The sequence below is a fragment of the Oncorhynchus gorbuscha genome, linkage group LG04 (assembly GCF_021184085.1).
Source record: "Oncorhynchus gorbuscha isolate QuinsamMale2020 ecotype Even-year linkage group LG04, OgorEven_v1.0, whole genome shotgun sequence".
NCBI lineage: Eukaryota > Metazoa > Chordata > Actinopteri > Salmoniformes > Salmonidae > Oncorhynchus > Oncorhynchus gorbuscha.
The window spans coordinates 10,033,662-10,050,912 of record NC_060176.1 but is presented as its reverse complement, the minus strand read 5'-3'; the positions used below and the strand labels follow the sequence as shown (position 1 = coordinate 10,050,912).

Sequence of the window (17,251 nt, the reverse complement as noted above, 5' to 3'; positions counted from 1 at the left end):
CACACACACACACACACACAGTTACGATTAAGTATGTGTGTGTATGTATCAATAAAATCATTTGAGAGAACAGTTATTTTAGGGATGGTGTTTTATGACAGCTATAAATAACAAAAATCATTTCCCCCACAATTTTGATATGGTTGAACAGTTACAACAGACATACAATATCTCAATGCTACATAAGGGTAACAGGCATTCATAGAGACTTTTATGACAAGAACATTAGAGGACACTGTGGTTCGTGAGACTGCACAGTGACAAGCCAACAAACAAACTTTTACAACATAATGAGCCATACAATGTGGGGGGAGGTGGCAGAGGCATCACAATTCACCATCAGAACTTAAGAGATGCAGTGGCGCTCAACCCGAACGGACTGAAAGGCCACGGTTAGGAGTCGTGAGCTCTCATACAACAACACCTGGGCTGGGCTTCACCAGCATTACTTTGAGCCTGCTGTGGGACATGAAGCTCAGCGAGACCTCTGGGTCCAACCATAGCAAGCCCTGTGTATGAGAGCCCAGAGGTTGGGCAGTGAGCAGGGACAGTTTGGCACTGGTTGGGTGGATGGGTGGACTGAGTAGACAACACAAGAGTTGAGAGAGAAAGTGGTTGTGATAAGGAGCAGGGAGACGCTGAACCCAAAAGAAAAACACCAAACCCCACAGTTCAACATCTGTAGTATCAGATAAAAACTCTGGAAACAGGATGAGAATTACAGGGTCTCACTGTACAATATGTCAGCTGTGTGTAGAAAACAGATGCATTCTGTTGATTCATTTAAAAATATAATATATTTATACACTATATTTATATGCAGATATTGTTTTTTTTGTGCAGAGGCTAAACACTTGTTTGGTAGTAAAATGTGGACATTTATATATATATTTTTTGTCTTTAAATATACTAGCTTGAATTACACTGCCTATTTGAGAACTTCCTTCTCCATAGAAAATGACTTGATAGGGTGATAAGTGAGTTCGGCTTGCAGGTCTGCCATCTCTTTCATTAAACTCTTTCTAGTGGAATGCCTAGAGTTTTTACAGACAGAAATATAGAACTATTAGTATTAAACCGTCTTATGGTACGGAGAATAAGACACTATAAAACCAAAACGAAGGTGAAACCCTGGATTACTTAAGTCCTGGCCTAGTTGCGGGTTTGGCAAAGATCTATAGTTTTTGTCAAAACATCAGTGTCTGTAGAATGACAAATGAAATGAAGAGGTTAGCTCGACAAAGTATGTGTAAAAACAATGCCAACAGCAATGCACTCAAAAACACCTTTACCTATACTGGTACATGAATAATCATGGGATTTTACTGTACAAAATGTTGCCTTGCTGCAAACAGGTATTTTACAGTCCACTGACAATCAAGGATCCCAATTCTACAGTGAGGTCTTCAGAAGATCAAGCCAACGGCGCTGCCAGCAGGGCAGCGGAGGTTGACAGAAACACAGGACATACTTTGCTCTATCACAGAGGAGCAGTTCAATTGCTTGAATGTGTTTGTTTTTCAAGTTGTTCATACAAAGCTTAAAAACAATTTAAATCACCGAGATTTTGTTTTAAAGTCAATTACTTAAATTCTTGCAAAATAATGATTCAACTTCACGAGAATCCTGAGTAACCGTGAAAAAATAGATATAATCTAAAGAAAAAAAACATCCCTTCATTGGAACAGCACTCCATTGGAACAGCACTCCATTGGAACAGCACTCCATTGGAACAGCACCCCATTGGAACAGCACCCCATTGGAACAGCACTCCATTGGAACAGCACTCCATTGGAACAGCACTCCATTGGAACAGCACCCCATTGGAACAGCACTCCATTGGAACAGCACTCCATTGGAACAGCACTCCATTGGAACAGCACTCCATTGGAACAGCACCCCATTGGAACAACACTCCATTGGAACAGCACTCCATTAGAACAACAGAGAACATCTCATCTCCGAAAACATTTCAATGACTTGCGACCAAGCGTTCCTGAAGAAAACACACACACACACACCAACTAAATTAAACCAATAAAAAGAAGAGGGAAACATAAAAGGCAGGTGGTACACATGAATAAAAGGCATCAAAAACGATGCAGGTATAATGCTCATTTTCAGTCAACATCTCCACAACGTCTCTGTGACTGAGTCAGTGATACAGTGTTTGGTGTCGCCAGCAAGGGGAGAGGACTGCACAGACCAACCTAGGGTCTGGACCAGGGGACTCAGTAAAGGTTCAGACAGGCACATTTGATATATAAATCTAGAATATTCCTGACAGTGAGCCTGAAACAGTCTCAGTCTCTTGTCTTTCCACGTTTGAACTGTTCGCTTTGGTAACGGATGTCAACCACGTCAATGTGTTTTTTCTTTTCCTTTATTTGAAATCATAGGATTTGTTTTAGTACCTTAGGGAGAGTTAAGTGCTCTGCGTTCAAGGCAGCATTACAGCCAGATCACCATGGAGGGCACATCCAGAACCTTTTCCTCTCTTCCTCTCCACACCAGTGTCCTCAGCTCTGGTGTTTGTTCTTGGTCTACTCTCCATGGGGTGAAAGTGCATAGGAGTGGGGTTCCCACCATTGCAGCAAGAATCCCCTCACAGTAGTAAGGCCTTTTTCAAAACAACATGACTGCATTAGCGTGTCGGCACAGTGACAATTTCAACGTGTGGAGATCCAGCAGGGTCATCCTGTGTGTGTATGTGTTTGTGTATATGTCTATAGTACGTGTGTGCATGTATGTGTTGTGTATAAATATTTTTGTGTGTGTGTGTGTGAGCGTGTAAGAGGGAGGAGTTGAAGGACTTTCGCCTTCACTGTTCCGCCCTTCCCGAGCATCCTGGCTCTGTCCCTCCTCTTCCTCTTCTTCATCATGCTACTGGCGCTCCTCCCCTTCCTCCTCCTCCTGAATGACCTGGATCTGGTCGTCGGAGGGCGAAGGGGACAGGCTGAGAGGCAGACTGTCGGCCTGCTGCTTCTCGTTGCCCTTCTCCTCCTCCTCGATGGTCTTCTTCCACACCTTGTGGTTCTCTGTCAGGTGCTGCATGATGTTGCAGAACAGCCGACGCCGGCCGTTTCTCCTTTCTGCATGGGACCACACACAAAAAAGGATTTAACATCCCAAAGTTTTTTAGTCGCACTAGCAAGAAAAAAAAACTCCTGCTCTTGATAGAAATGTTAAATGCTCAATGTTAAAATTATAACTGTATCAACTCATGATCAGATATGAATTCAGAAGGGTAGAAAATAACATCTTACTTGGTTCGAGCTCCTCCTCCAGCTCGTCTTCGTCAGTCTCTGTGTCCTCCACCTGCTCTTCCTCATCCTCATCCTCATCCTCAGAGCGCTCCTCGTCGATCCAGTAGCCAGGGAGCAGGCCAGCGGCGTCGTACGAGTTGCAGAGCGGCCCCACGATGTGTGTGATGAAGGACTCCTGCAGCTTGGCCAGCTGGGGAGAGGAGCGGTCCATGAAAGGGCTGATGGGTAATCCCAAAGTGGCTTCCTCATCCCCCTGTAGATGATCGACAGACAGGCAGACAAACATTTTCACTAATTTGTCAATTAATTAAGATTGTTTCATTCATTAATCTGATTTCACTTCACTTCGTAAACGGATAAATGTGACATTGTGTTGATTCTAGCAGTAACAGACAGGAGAAAAGGAAGCAACAGTTCTGGGTAGGCTAAGTCAGTGTTTTCCAACCCTGGTCCTCCAGTACCCCCAACAGTACACATTGTTATTGTAACCCTGGACAAGCACACCTGATTCAACTTGTTAACTAATCATCAAGCCCTCAATGAGTTGAATGAGGTGTGTTCGTCCAGGTCTACAATGAAATGTAATGTTGGGGGTACTGGAGGACCAGGGTTGGGAAACACTGGGCTATGTGATATGTGAAGCAACAGTTCTGGGTAGGCTATGTGATATGTGAAGCATCAGTTCCGGGTAGGCTATGTGATATGTGAAGCATCAGTTCCGGGTAGGCTATGTGATATGTGAAGCATCAGTTCCGGGTAGGCTATGTGATATGTGAAGCATCAGTTCCAGGTAGGCTATGTGATATGTGAAGCATCAGTTCCGGGTAGGCTATGTGATATGTGAAGCAACAGTTCCGGGTAGGATATGTGATATGTGAAGCAACAGTTCCGGGTAGGATATGTGATATGTGAAGCATCAGTTCCAGGTAGGCTATGTGATATGTGAAGCAACAGTTCCGGGTAGGATATGTGATATGTGAAGCATCAGTTCCGGGTAGGCTATGTGATATGTGAAGCAACAGTTCCGGGTAGGATATGTGATATGTGAAGCAACAGTTCCGGGTAGGCTATGTGATATGTGAAGCAACAGTTCCGGGTAGGCTATGTGATATGTGAAGCATCAGTTCCGGGTAGGCTATGTGATATGTGAAGCAACAGTTCCGGGTAGGCTATGTGATATGTGAAGCAACAGTTCCGGGTAGGATATGTGATATGTGAAGCAACAGTTCCGGGTAGGATATGTGATATGTGAAGCATCAGTTCCGGATAGGCTATGTGATATGTGAAGCAACAGTTCCGGGTAGGCTATGTGATATGTGAAGCAACAGTTCCGGGTAGGATATGTGATATGTGAAGCAACAGTTCCGGGTAGGATATGTGATATGTGAAGCAACAGTTCCGGGTAGGCTATGTGATATGTGAAGCAACAGTTCGGGTAGGATATGTGATATGTGAAGCAACAGTTCGGGTAGGCTATGTGATATGTGAAGCAACAGTTCCGGGTAGGCTATGTGATATGTGAAGCAACAGTTCCGGGTAGGCTATGTGATATGTGAAGCAACAGTTCCGGGTAGGCTATGTGATATGTGAAGCATCAGTTCCGGGTAGGCTATGTGATATGTGAAGCAACAGTTCCGGGTAGGCTATGTGATATGTGAAGCATCAGTTCCGGGTAGGATATGTGTTATGTGAAGCAACAGTTCCGGGTAGGATATGTGATATGTGAAGCATCAGTTCCAGGTAGGCTATGTGATATGTGAAGCAACAGTTCCGGGTAGGCTATGTGTTATGTGAAGCAACAGTTCCGGGTAGTAGGATATGTGATATGTGAAGCAACAGTTCCGGGTAGGATATGTGTTATGTGAAGCATCAGTTCCGGGTAGGCTATGTGATATGTGAAGCATCAGTTCCGGGTAGTAGGATATGTGATATGTGAAGCAACAGTTCCGGGTAGGCTATGTGATATGTGAAGCAACAGTTCCGGGTAGTAGGATATGTGATATGTGAAGCAACAGTTCCGGGTAGGATATGTGATATGTGAAGCATCAGTTCCGGGTAGGCTATGTGATATGTGAAGCATCAGTTCCGGGTAGTAGGGTATGTGATAATATATAACAGGAAGGCATGGCATGGCATTACATTGCAAAATTGACATGTGGGCCATGCTGAGTGGAGGGGTTCTATACCTGCTCATAAAACTCATTGACAATGCCTTCTGTCCACTTGAGGTGCAGATCGCGTCCTTTGGCCGGCCCGTTGATGTCTGCCAGCTTAATGCAGACTTGGCACACCAGCAGCCGGTCATTCTCATTAGTCCAGTCGATTCCTGGACTGTTCACATCATTCACCTATTTATAGCAACACAAACATTCACACAGTGATTATAACTGCCAGGCTCCTCATTTCTAACAGAGATCCAGCATGTTCCTTTAAGTATCAACTCTATTAGCCATAAAGATACGGCGTATTGTTATTGCCTTTGCCAGTATTGAAATGACAGGAAAAACAAAGTATCAACAGAATGGAAACAGATTTTCTGAAAATGTGAGGTTTGTCATCATCATCTCAAACCTTTGAATTGAACTCGGCGAGGAAGTCAAAGTGCTTCTTCAGGTCTGTGGCGAGGATGGCCTCGATGACCAGGAAGCGAAAACGTTTGAACTCCACGTGGTCCAGGTTGGCCAGGAAGTTGAACTCTGGCTGAGACAGGTAGAGGCTCCAGGCTGAAGCAGCGTGGTGGTTCTCCAGGACCGAACGGTCATTATACAACACCGCCTGGGGAACAGAGGGAGGAGACGGAGGTAGAGGAGAAGTGGATGAGGGAAGAAGAGAGTGAGTAGGAGGAAGGGTAGGTCGAGTGGAGAGGGATGCGGGTGGGTCAGAGGACAAGAACAAGAAAGGAGAGGGTAAAATAGGAAAGAGGAGGTTAAAGAAGGGAACGGTAAAAGAGGGAGGGGTGAGCAGGGGAAAGGAAATTGGATCAGTGTGCTTCAGACTAAATAATGCAGACGGTCTAGACATGTTGGTGAACAGGTGGGTGATTGACTGACTGCCAACATACTGTTAATCAATATGCCAGGGTTGAGCTGTGTTAGTGGCTACGAGGAAGGCATGGCCCACATGTCAGGTTATCAATGTAATGCAATGCCATGCCTTCCTGTTATACAGTATCACATAGCCTACTCAGAACTGTTGCTTTACATATCACATAGCCCAGTGTTTCCCAACCCTGGTCCTCCAGTACCCCCAACATTACATTTCACTGTAGACCTGGACGAACACACCTCATTCAACTCATTGAGGGCTTGATGATTAGTTAACAAGTTGAATCAGGTGTGCTTGTCCAGGGTTACTATAACAATGTGTACTGTTGGGGGTACTGGAGGACCAGGGTTGGAAAACACAACCTAGACAGTATGCACAGTCCTATAATAGGTCATGATAGTGCAAAACACTTGTTATACAGTGGTATAGTTTGTTTGTCAACCTTTGCTGTAATGTTGTAGCAAGAAAAGGAATTGGCTGAATTCTCAGGATTTGTGGGAACTTTTCCCTGACATGTGAACTAAGTGTAATATTATACCAGTCCCTCACTTCATTGCTTTTACCATGAGATCCAAGGCTGATTAGAACCTGTCTATGTAGAAGCTTTAAGGCCAATAAAGATCTCATCCATGAGTCACAGGGACCAAATGAATGCTGTCTGTGACACAAGCACAACACTTCCCCTTTCCTCGGACTTAACAGCGTGTGGGAACACAAATGGGAACACTTACTGAAGTTTTTTATTTATTTTTATTTCACCTTTATTTAACCAGGTAGGCTAGTTGAGAACAAGTTCTCATTTGCAACTGCGACCTGGCCAAGATAAAGCATAGCAGTGTGAACAGACAACACAGAGTTACACATGGAATAAACAATTAACAAGTCAATAACACAGTAGAAAAAATGGGCAGTCTATATACAATGTGTGCAAAAGGCATGAGGAGGTAGGCGAATAATACAATTTTGCAGATTAACACTGGAGTGATAAATGATCAGATGGTCATGTACAGGTAGAGGTATTGGTGTGCAAAAGAGCAGAAAAGTAAATAAATAAAAACAGTATAAAAACAGTATGGGAATGAGGTAGGTGAAAATGGGTGGGCTATTTTCCTATAGACTATGTACAGCTGCAGCGATCGGTTAGCTGCTCAGATAGCTGATGTTTGAAGTTGGTGAGGGAGATAAAATTCTCCAACTTCAGCGATTTTTGCAATTCGTTCCAGTCACAGGCAGCAGAGTACTGGAACGAAAGGCGGCCAAATGAGGTGTTGGCTTTAGGGATGATCAGTGAGATACACCTGCTGGAGCGCGTGCTACGGATGGGTGTTGCCATCGTGACCAGTGATCTGAGATAAGGCGGAGCTTTACCTAGCATGGACTTGTAGATGACCTGGAGCCAGTGGGTCTGGCGACGAATATGTAGTGAGGGCCAGCCGACTAGAGCATACAAGTCGCAGTGGTGGGTGGTATAAGGTGCTTTAGTGACAAAACGGATGGCACTGTGATAGACTGCATCCAGTTTGCTGAGTAGAGTGTTGGAAGCCATTTTGTAGATGACATCGCCGAAGTCGAGGATTGGTAGGATAGTCAGTTTTACTAGGGTAAGCTTGGCAGCGTGAGTGAAGGAGGCTTTGTTGCGGAATAGAAAGCCGACTCTTGATTTGATTTTCGATTGGAGATGTTTGATGTGAGTCTGGAAGGAGAGTTTGCAGTCTAGCCAGACACCTAGGTACTTATAGATGTCCACATATTCAAGGTCGGAACCATCCAGGGTGGTGATGCTAGTCGGGCATGCGGGTGCAGGCAGCGATCGGTTGAAAAGCATGCATTTGGTTTTACTCGCGATTAAGAGCAGTTGGAGGCCACGGAAGGAGTGCTGTATGGCATTGAAGCTCATTTGGAGGTTAGATAGCACAGTGTCCAATGACGGGCCGAAAGTATATAGAATGGTGTCGTCTGCGTAGAGGTGGATCAGGGAATCGCCCGCAGCAAGAGCAACATCATTGATATATACAGAGAAAAGAGTCGGCCCGAGAATTGAACCCTGTGGCACCCCCATAGAGACTGCCAGAGGACCGGACAGCATGCCCTCCAATTTGACACACTGAACTCTGTCTGCAAAGTAATTGGTGAACCAGGCAAGGCAGTCATCCGAAAAACCGAGGCTGTTGAGTCTGCCGATAAGAATATGGTGATTGACAGAGTCGAAAGCCTTGGCGAGGTCGATGAAGACGGCTGCACAGTACTGTCTTTTATCGATGGCGGTTATGATATCGTTTAGTACCTTGAGTGTGGCTGAGGTGCACCCGTGACCGGCTCGGAAACCAGATTGCACAGCAGAGAAGGTACGGTGGGATTCGAGATGGTCCGTGACCTGTTTGTTGACTTGGCTTTCGAAGACCTTAGATAGGCAGGGCAGGATGGATATAGGTCTGTAACAGTTTGCGTCCAGGGTGTCTCCCCCTTTGAAGAGGGGGATGACTGCGGCAGCTTTCCAATCCTTGGGGATCTCAGACGATATGAAAGAGAGGTTGAATAGGCTGGTAATAGGGGTTGCGACAATGGCGGCAGATAGTTTCAGAAATAGCGGGTCCAGATTGTCAAGCCCAGCTGATTTGTACGGGTCCAGGTTTTGCAGCTCTTTCAGAACATCTGCTATCTGGATTTGGGTAAAGGAGAACCTGGAGAGGCTTGGGTGAGGAGCTACGGGGGGGGGGGCGGAGCTGTTGGCCGAGGTTGGAGTAGCCAGGCGGAAGGCATGGCCAGCCGTTGAGAAGTGCTTATTGAAGTTTTCGATAATCATGGATTTATCGGTGGAGACCGTGTTTCCTAGCCTCCGTGCAGTGGGCAGCTGGGAGGAGGTGCTCTTGTTCTCCATGGATTCACAGTGTCCCAGAATTTTTTGGAGTTGGAGCTACAGGATGCAAACTTCTGCCTGAAGAAGCTGGCCTTAGCTTTCCTGACTGACTGCGTGTATTGGTTCCTGACTTCCCTGAACAGTTGCATATCACGGGGGCTATTCGATGCTATTGCAGTCCGCCACAGGATGTTTTTGTGCTGGTCGAGGGCAGTCAGGTCTGGAGTGAACCAAGGGCTGTATCTGTTCTTGGTTCTGCATTTTTTGAACGGAGCATTGTTATCTAAAATGGTGAGGAAGTTACTTTTAAAGAATGACCATGCTTCCTCAACTGACGGGATGAGGTCAATGTCCTTCCAGGATACCCGGGCCAGGTCGATTAGAAAGGCCTGCTCACAGTAGTGTTATAGGGAACTTTTGACAGTGATGAGGGGTGGTCGTTTGACTGCGGCTCCGTGGCGGATACAGGCGATGAGGCAGTGATCGCTGAGATCCTGGTTGAAGACAGCAGAGGTATATTTGGAGGGCCAGTTGGTCAGGATGACGTCTATGAGGGTGCCCTTGTTTACAGAGTTAGGGTTGTACCTGGTGAGTGCCGGGATAGGTTGAACGTTCTCTTCCTGATACAGGTTTTACTGTTGAACAGGTGTGGGTTTGCAAGCTGAGATGGTAGAGCAGTGGCTTTTGGGATAATAACACTTACCTGAGCTGCGTTAGTGGCTACGAGGAAGGCGTTTGTGCGACCGGGGTGGTCATAGTCATGCATGGCAGCTGCTACATATAGTGCCATGAGTTCCAGAGCAGGGATGTTCCATGCCAGGCAGCCGTAGTTGTCGTCAGAGATGGACGAGCTCTTGGAGGAGGCGTATGATACCCGGCCCGGCGAGATCCCACTGTCTGAATCTAGAGAGAAGAGCAGCAGCTTTCAGCAACGACATACTGGGACCTCACACTGGAACTACATCATAACTGGAGTTTACTGGAGAAGATTTGACTGTGTTACAAAGTGAAAACAGCGAACATAGTGTCACATTAAGAACAAAGTATGTAGAGTAGGATTTCTACAGGCAGGTTAAGCTGGTGGCCCAGTGACTCAGACTACTGCACTCCATTTGAAAGATTAAAAGGGCCAAAATAAGCCATAAACATGCTGAGCTCAGCACAGACAGATCTCTATCACGACAGAGGCTTGCTCCCCACCCCATCTCCCCCCTCTCTGTTTCTCCACCCTTCCCTCCCCCTCTCTTTATCAGAAGGCAGCTGCTCCTCTGGCAGCTACTGAAGGATCAGTCAGCAAGCGAGCCTTAAATCATTTCCGATGGATCAAAGATGCAGTACATAAAATATAATTAGCAGGGACGGGAGTGGTGATCCTGGCATTTTAAACTAAACCATCTGGTGTCTGCCGAGAAAAGGCCAAACACTACAGGAATGCCTACACTGGTACATCAAGAGGCTATCATAGAACTAGAAAAGTCAATTTCCTAAAGAAAATGTGTGCTTGCTAGCATGTCTTAAAGTATTTATGGTCATGAAATAAGTTAGAGTAGTTATAGTGAACACAATACTAATGGTACTGACTGGTTCATAAAGTAGAAAAAGTAGCTAGATGGGAGAATTGAATGATTAATTGATTGAATAGCCTACCCTGAACATGAAAGTTGGTGAAAGTTGGTTTGGTGTCTCTAGCTTGAACAGTTCAAGAGTTATTATTGTTGGTGGGTTATTAAATGCCAATGTATGCTAATTTGAATTGTTATAGCTTTAAACGTTTTTAAGTTGTTTTAATGTATGTAGCTGTAATAGTTTATTTATTTATTTTTTATTTCACCTTTATTTAACCAGGTGACCAGTTGAGAACAAGTTCTCATTTACAACTGTGACCTGGCCAAGTATGTATGAAATCTAGAGTGGTCTTGCCTTCAGCAAGCACACTAATAATAGGAAGTATGTATGAAATCTAGAGTGGTCTTGCCTTCAGCAAGCACACTAATAATAGGAAGTATGTATGAAATCTAGAGTGGTCTTGCCTTCAGCAAGCACACTAATAATAGGAAGTATGTATCGCCCTCCAGGTTCCCTCGGAGAGTTCATCAATGAGCTTGATGCCTTGATAAGCTCCTTTCCTGAGGACGGCTCACCTCTCACAGTTCTGGGCGACTTTAACCTCCCCACGTCTACCTTTGACTCTTTCCTCTCTGCCTCCTTCTTTCCACTCCTCTCCTCTTTTGACCTCACCCTCTCACCTTCCCCCCCTACTCACAAGGCAGGCAATACGCTCGACCTCATCTTTACTAGATGCTGTTCTTCCACTAACCTCATTGCAACTCCCCTCTAAGTCTCCGACCACTGCCTTGTATCCTTTTCCCTCTCGCTCTCATCCAACACCTCCCACACTGCCCCTACTCGGATGGTATCGCGCCGTCCCAACCTTCGCTCTCTCTCCCCCGCCACTCTCTCCTCTTCCATCCTATCATCTCTTCCCTCCGCTCAAACCTTCTCCCACCTATCTCCTGATTCTGCCTCCTCAACCCTCCTCTCCTCCCTCTCTGCATCCCTTGACTCTCTATGTCCCCTATCCTCCAGGCCGGCTCGGTCCTCCCCTCCCGCTCCGTGGCTCGATGACTCATTGCGAGCTCACAGAACAGGGCTCCGGGCAGCCGAGCGGAAATGGAGGAAAACTCGCCTCCCTGCGGACCTGGCATCCTTTCACTCCCTCCTCTCTACATTTTCCTCCTCTGTCTCTGCTGCTAAAGCCACTTTCTACCACGCTAAATTCCAAGCATCTGCCTCTAACCCTAGGAAGCTCTTTGCCACCTTCTCCTCCCTCCTGAATCCTCCGCCCCCTCCCCCCTCCTCCCTCTCTGCAGATGACTTCGTCAACCATTTTGAAAAGAAGGTCGACGACATCCGATCCTCGTTTGCTAAGTCAAACGACACCGCTGGTTCTGCTCACACTGCCCTACCCTGTGCTCTGACCTCTTTCTCCCTCTCTCTCCAGATGAAATCTCGCGTCTTGTGACGGCCGGCCGCCCAACAACCTGCCCGCTTGACCCTATCCCCTCCTCTCTTCTCCAGACCATTTCCGGAGACCTTCTCCCTTACCTCACCTCGCTCATCAACTCATCCCTGACCGTTGGCTACGTCCCTTCCGTCTTCAAGAGAGCGAGAGTTGCACCCCTTCTGAAAAAACCTACACTCGATCCCTCCGATGTCAACAATTACAGACCAGTATCCCTTCTTTCTTTTCTCTCCAAAACTCTTGAACGTGCCGTCCTTGGCCAGCTCTCCCGCTATCTCTCTCTGAATGACCTTCTTGATCCAAATCAGTCAGGTTTCAAGACTAGTCATTCAACTGAGACTGCTCTCCTCTGTATCACGGAGGCGCTCCGCACTGCTAAAGCTAACTCTCTCTCCTCTGCTCTCATCCTTCTAGATCTATCGGCTGCCTTCGATACTGTGAACCATCAGATCCTCCTCTCCACCCTCTCCGAGTTGGGCATCTCCGGCGCGGCCCACGCTTGTATTGCGTCCTACCTGACAGGTCGCTCCTACCAGGTGGCGTGGCGAGAATCTGTCTCCTCACCACGCGCTCTCACCACTGGTGTCCCCCAGGGCTCTGTTCTTGGCCCTCTCCTATTCTCGCTATACACCAAGTCACTTGGCTCTGTCATAACCTCACATGGTCTCTCTTATCATTGCTATGCAGACGACACACAATTAATCTTCTCCTTTCCCCATTCTGATGACCAGGTGGAGAATCGCATCTCTGCATGTCTGGCAGACATATCAGTGTGGATGACGGATCACCACCTCAAGCTGAACCTCGGCAAGACGGAGCTGCTCTTCCTCCCGGGGAAGGACTGCCCGTTCCATGATCTCGCCATCACGGTTGACAACTCCATTGTGTCCTCCTCCCAGAGCGCCAAGAACCTTGGCGTGATCCTGGACAACACCCTGTCGTTCTCAACTAACATCAAGGCGGTGGCCCGTTCCTGTAGGTTCATGCTCTACAACATCCGCAGAGTACGACCCTGCCTCACACAGGAAGCGGCGCAGGTCCTAATCCAGGCACTTGTCATCTCCCGTCTGGATTACTGCAACTCGCTGTTGGCTGGGCTCCCTGCCTGTGCCATTAAACCCCTTCAACTCATCCAGAACGCCGCAGCCCGTCTGGTGTTCAACCTTCCCAAGTTCTCTCACGTCACCCCGCTCCTCCGTTCTCTCCACTGGCTTCCAGTTGAAGCTCGCATCCGCTACAAGACCATGGTGCTTGCCTACGGAGCTGTGAGGGGAACGGCACCTCAGTACCTCCAGGCTCTGATCAGGCCCTACACCCAAACAAGGGCACTGCGTTCATCCACCTCTGGCCTGCTCGCCTCCCTACCACTGAGGAAGTACAGCTCCCGCTCAGCCCAGTCAAAACTGTTCGCTGCCCTGGCCCCCCAATGGTGGAACAAACTCCCTCACGACGCCAGGACAGCGGAGTCAATCACCACCTTCCGGAGACACCTGAAACCCCACCTCTTTAAGGAATACCTAGGATAGGTTAAGTAATCCCTCTCACCCCACCCCCCCTAAGTTTTAGATGCACTATTGTTAAGTGACTGTCCCACTGGATGTCATAAGGTGAATGCACCAATTTGTAAGTCGCTCTGGATAAGAGCGTCTGCTAAATGACTTAAATGTAAATGTAAATGTATGAAATCTAGAGTGGTCTTGCCTTCAGCAAGCACACTAATAATAGGAAGTATGTATGAAATCTAGAGTGGTCTTGCCTTCAGCAAGCACACTAATAATAGGAAGTATGTATGAAATCTAGAGTGGTCTTGCCTTCAGCAAGCACACTAATTATGCTAATAAATATGTGGCATATTGTGGTATATTATGGTAATAAATGAGGGCTTGGGGAAGTCCAGAGTTATACAAAACGAAATAAAGAGAACAGAAATAGTGCTACCTGTGTCACTTCCTGTCACATGCTCATTGTGGATCTGCTGGAATCCTGGAACAGGCCGGGTAGTCAGGTACCAGACAGCATGGAGCACGTCAGTGGCATGGACCCGGTTATGATCTGAGTACAGGCAGAGATTCACACTGGACTTTACACATCAGACACAGTAATACTTCACCACATCATGTACATGAGGTAGAAGCTACTATTACATATGATGGTGCATGTCTGTATGGTGTCCTGCTGTATGTAGTGAACTGTAGACCTATTATGGGGATTCATTTCTACTTCATGACAACCTGGGTATATCATTTCAAATAATACTTGAAGTGGGAATGATTTAGCTGCCTGGAATAGTCTAAACTGGCGTGATTAAGCTAAATTAAACGCCATTCAAATACTTTTTCAAATTCTTATTTTTTATATATTTTTTACCTCTCCTTTTTTCTCCCTAATTTTGTCATATCCAATTACGATCTTGTCTCATCGCTGTAACTCCCCAACGGGCTCGGGAGAAGGGAAGGTCGAGCCATGCGACCTACAGAAACATGACCCGCCAAACCGCGCTCCTTAAAACACCTGCCCGCTTAACCCAGAAGCCAGCCGCACCAATGTGTTGGAGGAAACACAGTTCAACTGATGACCGAAGTCAGCCTGGAGGTGCCCGGCTAGAGCGCGATGAGCCAAGTAAAGCCCCCCCAGCCAAACCCTCCCCTAACCCGGAAGCCGCTGGGCCAATTGTGCGCCGCCTTAAGGGACTCTCGGTCACGGCCGGCTGTGACACAGCCTGGGATCGAACCCGGGTCTGTTGTGACGCCTCAAGCAGTGCAATGAAGTGGACCGCTGCGCCACTCGGGAGGCCCATACCTTCATGTTGTTCACCCAGGTCTGATCATTTCTACATCTGAGTAGACAATACACCAAGTATTCATATGGGCTTTGTGCCTGGACTGAAGAAAGCACAGGCAGCACTATACTCACAGGGAATATCCCTATAGCCGTTCTCCAGAGCACAGAAATAGGACATGAACTCCCTCACAGGGATCTTAAACATCTCAAACAGACAAGTGTCCTGGAACAGAGTGTAGGTCACCTGGGGAGAAAGACAACAAATAAAACACCTAGATTAATTTAAAACCCAAATACATGTTTTTGACATTAACCAAGTCATTCCCCTCAGACACAGACAGTGAGACACTGGGAGAACAGTGTACTCAAAACAGCACATAGAGAAATCCCCAAGAACACCATGAGCATTCGGGACATCATTCTGTCAAATATCAGTAATGGGGATCATACCGTTCTCAACATTTAAACCAATCATTCAAGTGAGTTTCTCCAAAATAAATACATTCAACGGCTGCTTCACAAAACTACTCTTAGCCCTATGAGTTCTGGTGCACTATATAAGGAATAGTGTGCCATTTGGAATACAACTCAGGTGTTGCTTATTCAAATATTAATTGATGTAACATAGTGGTTCCCAAACTTCTTATAGTCCCGTATCCCTTCAAACATTCAACCTCAGCTGCGTACCCCCTCTAGCACCAGGGTCCGTGCACTCTCAAATGTTGTTTTTTGCAATCATTGTAAGCCTGCCACACACACACACTATACGATACATTTATTAATCATGAGAATGAGTGAGAGTTTGTCACAACCTGGCTCGTCTTTCAAGCTGTCAGGCATTCCCTTGGCAGCAAGAGCCTGTCGGTGGATGCTGCAGTCGGGAGCAACTATGTCTCCCTGTCACGGCTTTTGCGCCATCTTTTGCGCCATCAGTACAGATACCAACATGAGCAGCAGCTACGTTTGGCTACATAAGGACCGTTAGTGGAATTCCCCTGAGAAAGTAACGGTTAATGTGATTGGATGTTAATTATTTGACTAGACTACCTGTATTTGACATTGTGTTGTTATTTGGCTGAACACTAGATGGTTTAATTTGATTTTTGGCTGTGAAACAAGGCTACTCAGACAAGAGAAAAACCTCACCCAAATGTATAGCCCCGTTGGAAAATACAAATGTACTGTTTGAAAATGTGAAGATTATAAAATTGAAAAAATAAAATTCAAAAGTAAAATAAAATAAAACATTTGAATCATATTTTTATTTGGCGTACCCCCGACAGCATTGCCCCAGTTTGGGAATACCTGATGTAACAGATCATGGCGTAAGACAGATAGATGGTTGCTATATGGTTGGTATGTGGTTGTACTGACGTAGCTGAGTATTCTTCCTGTCTTCCCTCCTGTTCTGTCCATCAGGTCAAAGATCTGGAAGTTCCAGCTGTTGATCTTCTCCATGAGGTCATCGTGGTTCTCCAGCAGGGGGTCTAGTCTGAACTCACCCTACAGGCAGGAGAGGACAACAGCACAGACACATTTTAAACAAACACAACACACACACACGTTTAGATAAACACACACATGCATGCATGCAGGCAGGCAGACACGCACGTGCACGCACGCACGCACACACACACACACATTAAAACACACACATACATTAACACACACATACATACACACCCATTAACACACACAAACACACATTAAAACACACACACATTAAGACATACACACACAGGCCCGTAGACAACCAGACTATTCAAAACACCACATCGTAAATCTTATGAATCTCATTCCTCTGTTAAGGGGATGGAAGCATGCTCCAGACTTACTATGTATGCGTTGCTTTTGAATAATTTGCTTTTGAATTACCCCACAGAATCCTCAGATGAACCCTACACAGTTGTCTTAACAGCTGGCTTGATTTAACAAGGCTTGGTTTGTCCAATAAAGAAAGTGAGAGCACAGCCCAAGTAAACGGAGGGGGCATTCCAGGACAGAGCCAGATCAACACTACCCCCTATCACACTGGTTTACATGGCTGTTAGATACATCACAACTGACTGAAAGACATGCACCCAATGAGTGTCTGAGGAAATCCTTTACTGTATTCCCAGAACTAACTAGAGGACACATCCTATAGCTAGCTACACTGTTACATGTGTTGGCCTGAGTGTGTTATCTCACTCAGAGGGAGTCTCCTGGTTGGGATAGTTTAGTGGCAGCAATGCTACACACAGGAACGCTGTAAGGTGTTAGCATTGACTGAGACATATC

At 46.4% G+C, this 17,251-nt stretch overlaps 1 protein-coding gene across 2 annotated transcripts in view; it reads right to left on the bottom strand.

The window, feature by feature from the left end:
* Nucleotides 1-73: 73 nt before the first annotated feature.
* Nucleotides 74-17,251, bottom strand: part of LOC124033622 (cGMP-inhibited 3',5'-cyclic phosphodiesterase B-like) — a 102,812-nt gene continuing 85,634 nt past the window's right edge. For both annotated transcript variants that reach the window (XM_046345730.1, XM_046345728.1), the window contains exons 9-16: nucleotides 16,346-16,474; nucleotides 15,104-15,215; nucleotides 14,129-14,242; nucleotides 9,872-10,071; nucleotides 5,838-6,041; nucleotides 5,453-5,614; nucleotides 3,267-3,519; nucleotides 74-3,092 (exon numbers count right to left, since the gene is read on the bottom strand). In XM_046345730.1, the coding sequence (XP_046201686.1) occupies nucleotides 2,884-3,092; nucleotides 3,267-3,519; nucleotides 5,453-5,614; nucleotides 5,838-6,041; nucleotides 9,872-10,071; nucleotides 14,129-14,242; nucleotides 15,104-15,215; nucleotides 16,346-16,474 (1,383 nt within the window). In that variant the 3' untranslated portion in view covers nucleotides 74-2,883. The remainder of the gene's footprint in view (nucleotides 3,093-3,266; nucleotides 3,520-5,452; nucleotides 5,615-5,837; nucleotides 6,042-9,871; nucleotides 10,072-14,128; nucleotides 14,243-15,103; nucleotides 15,216-16,345; nucleotides 16,475-17,251) is intronic.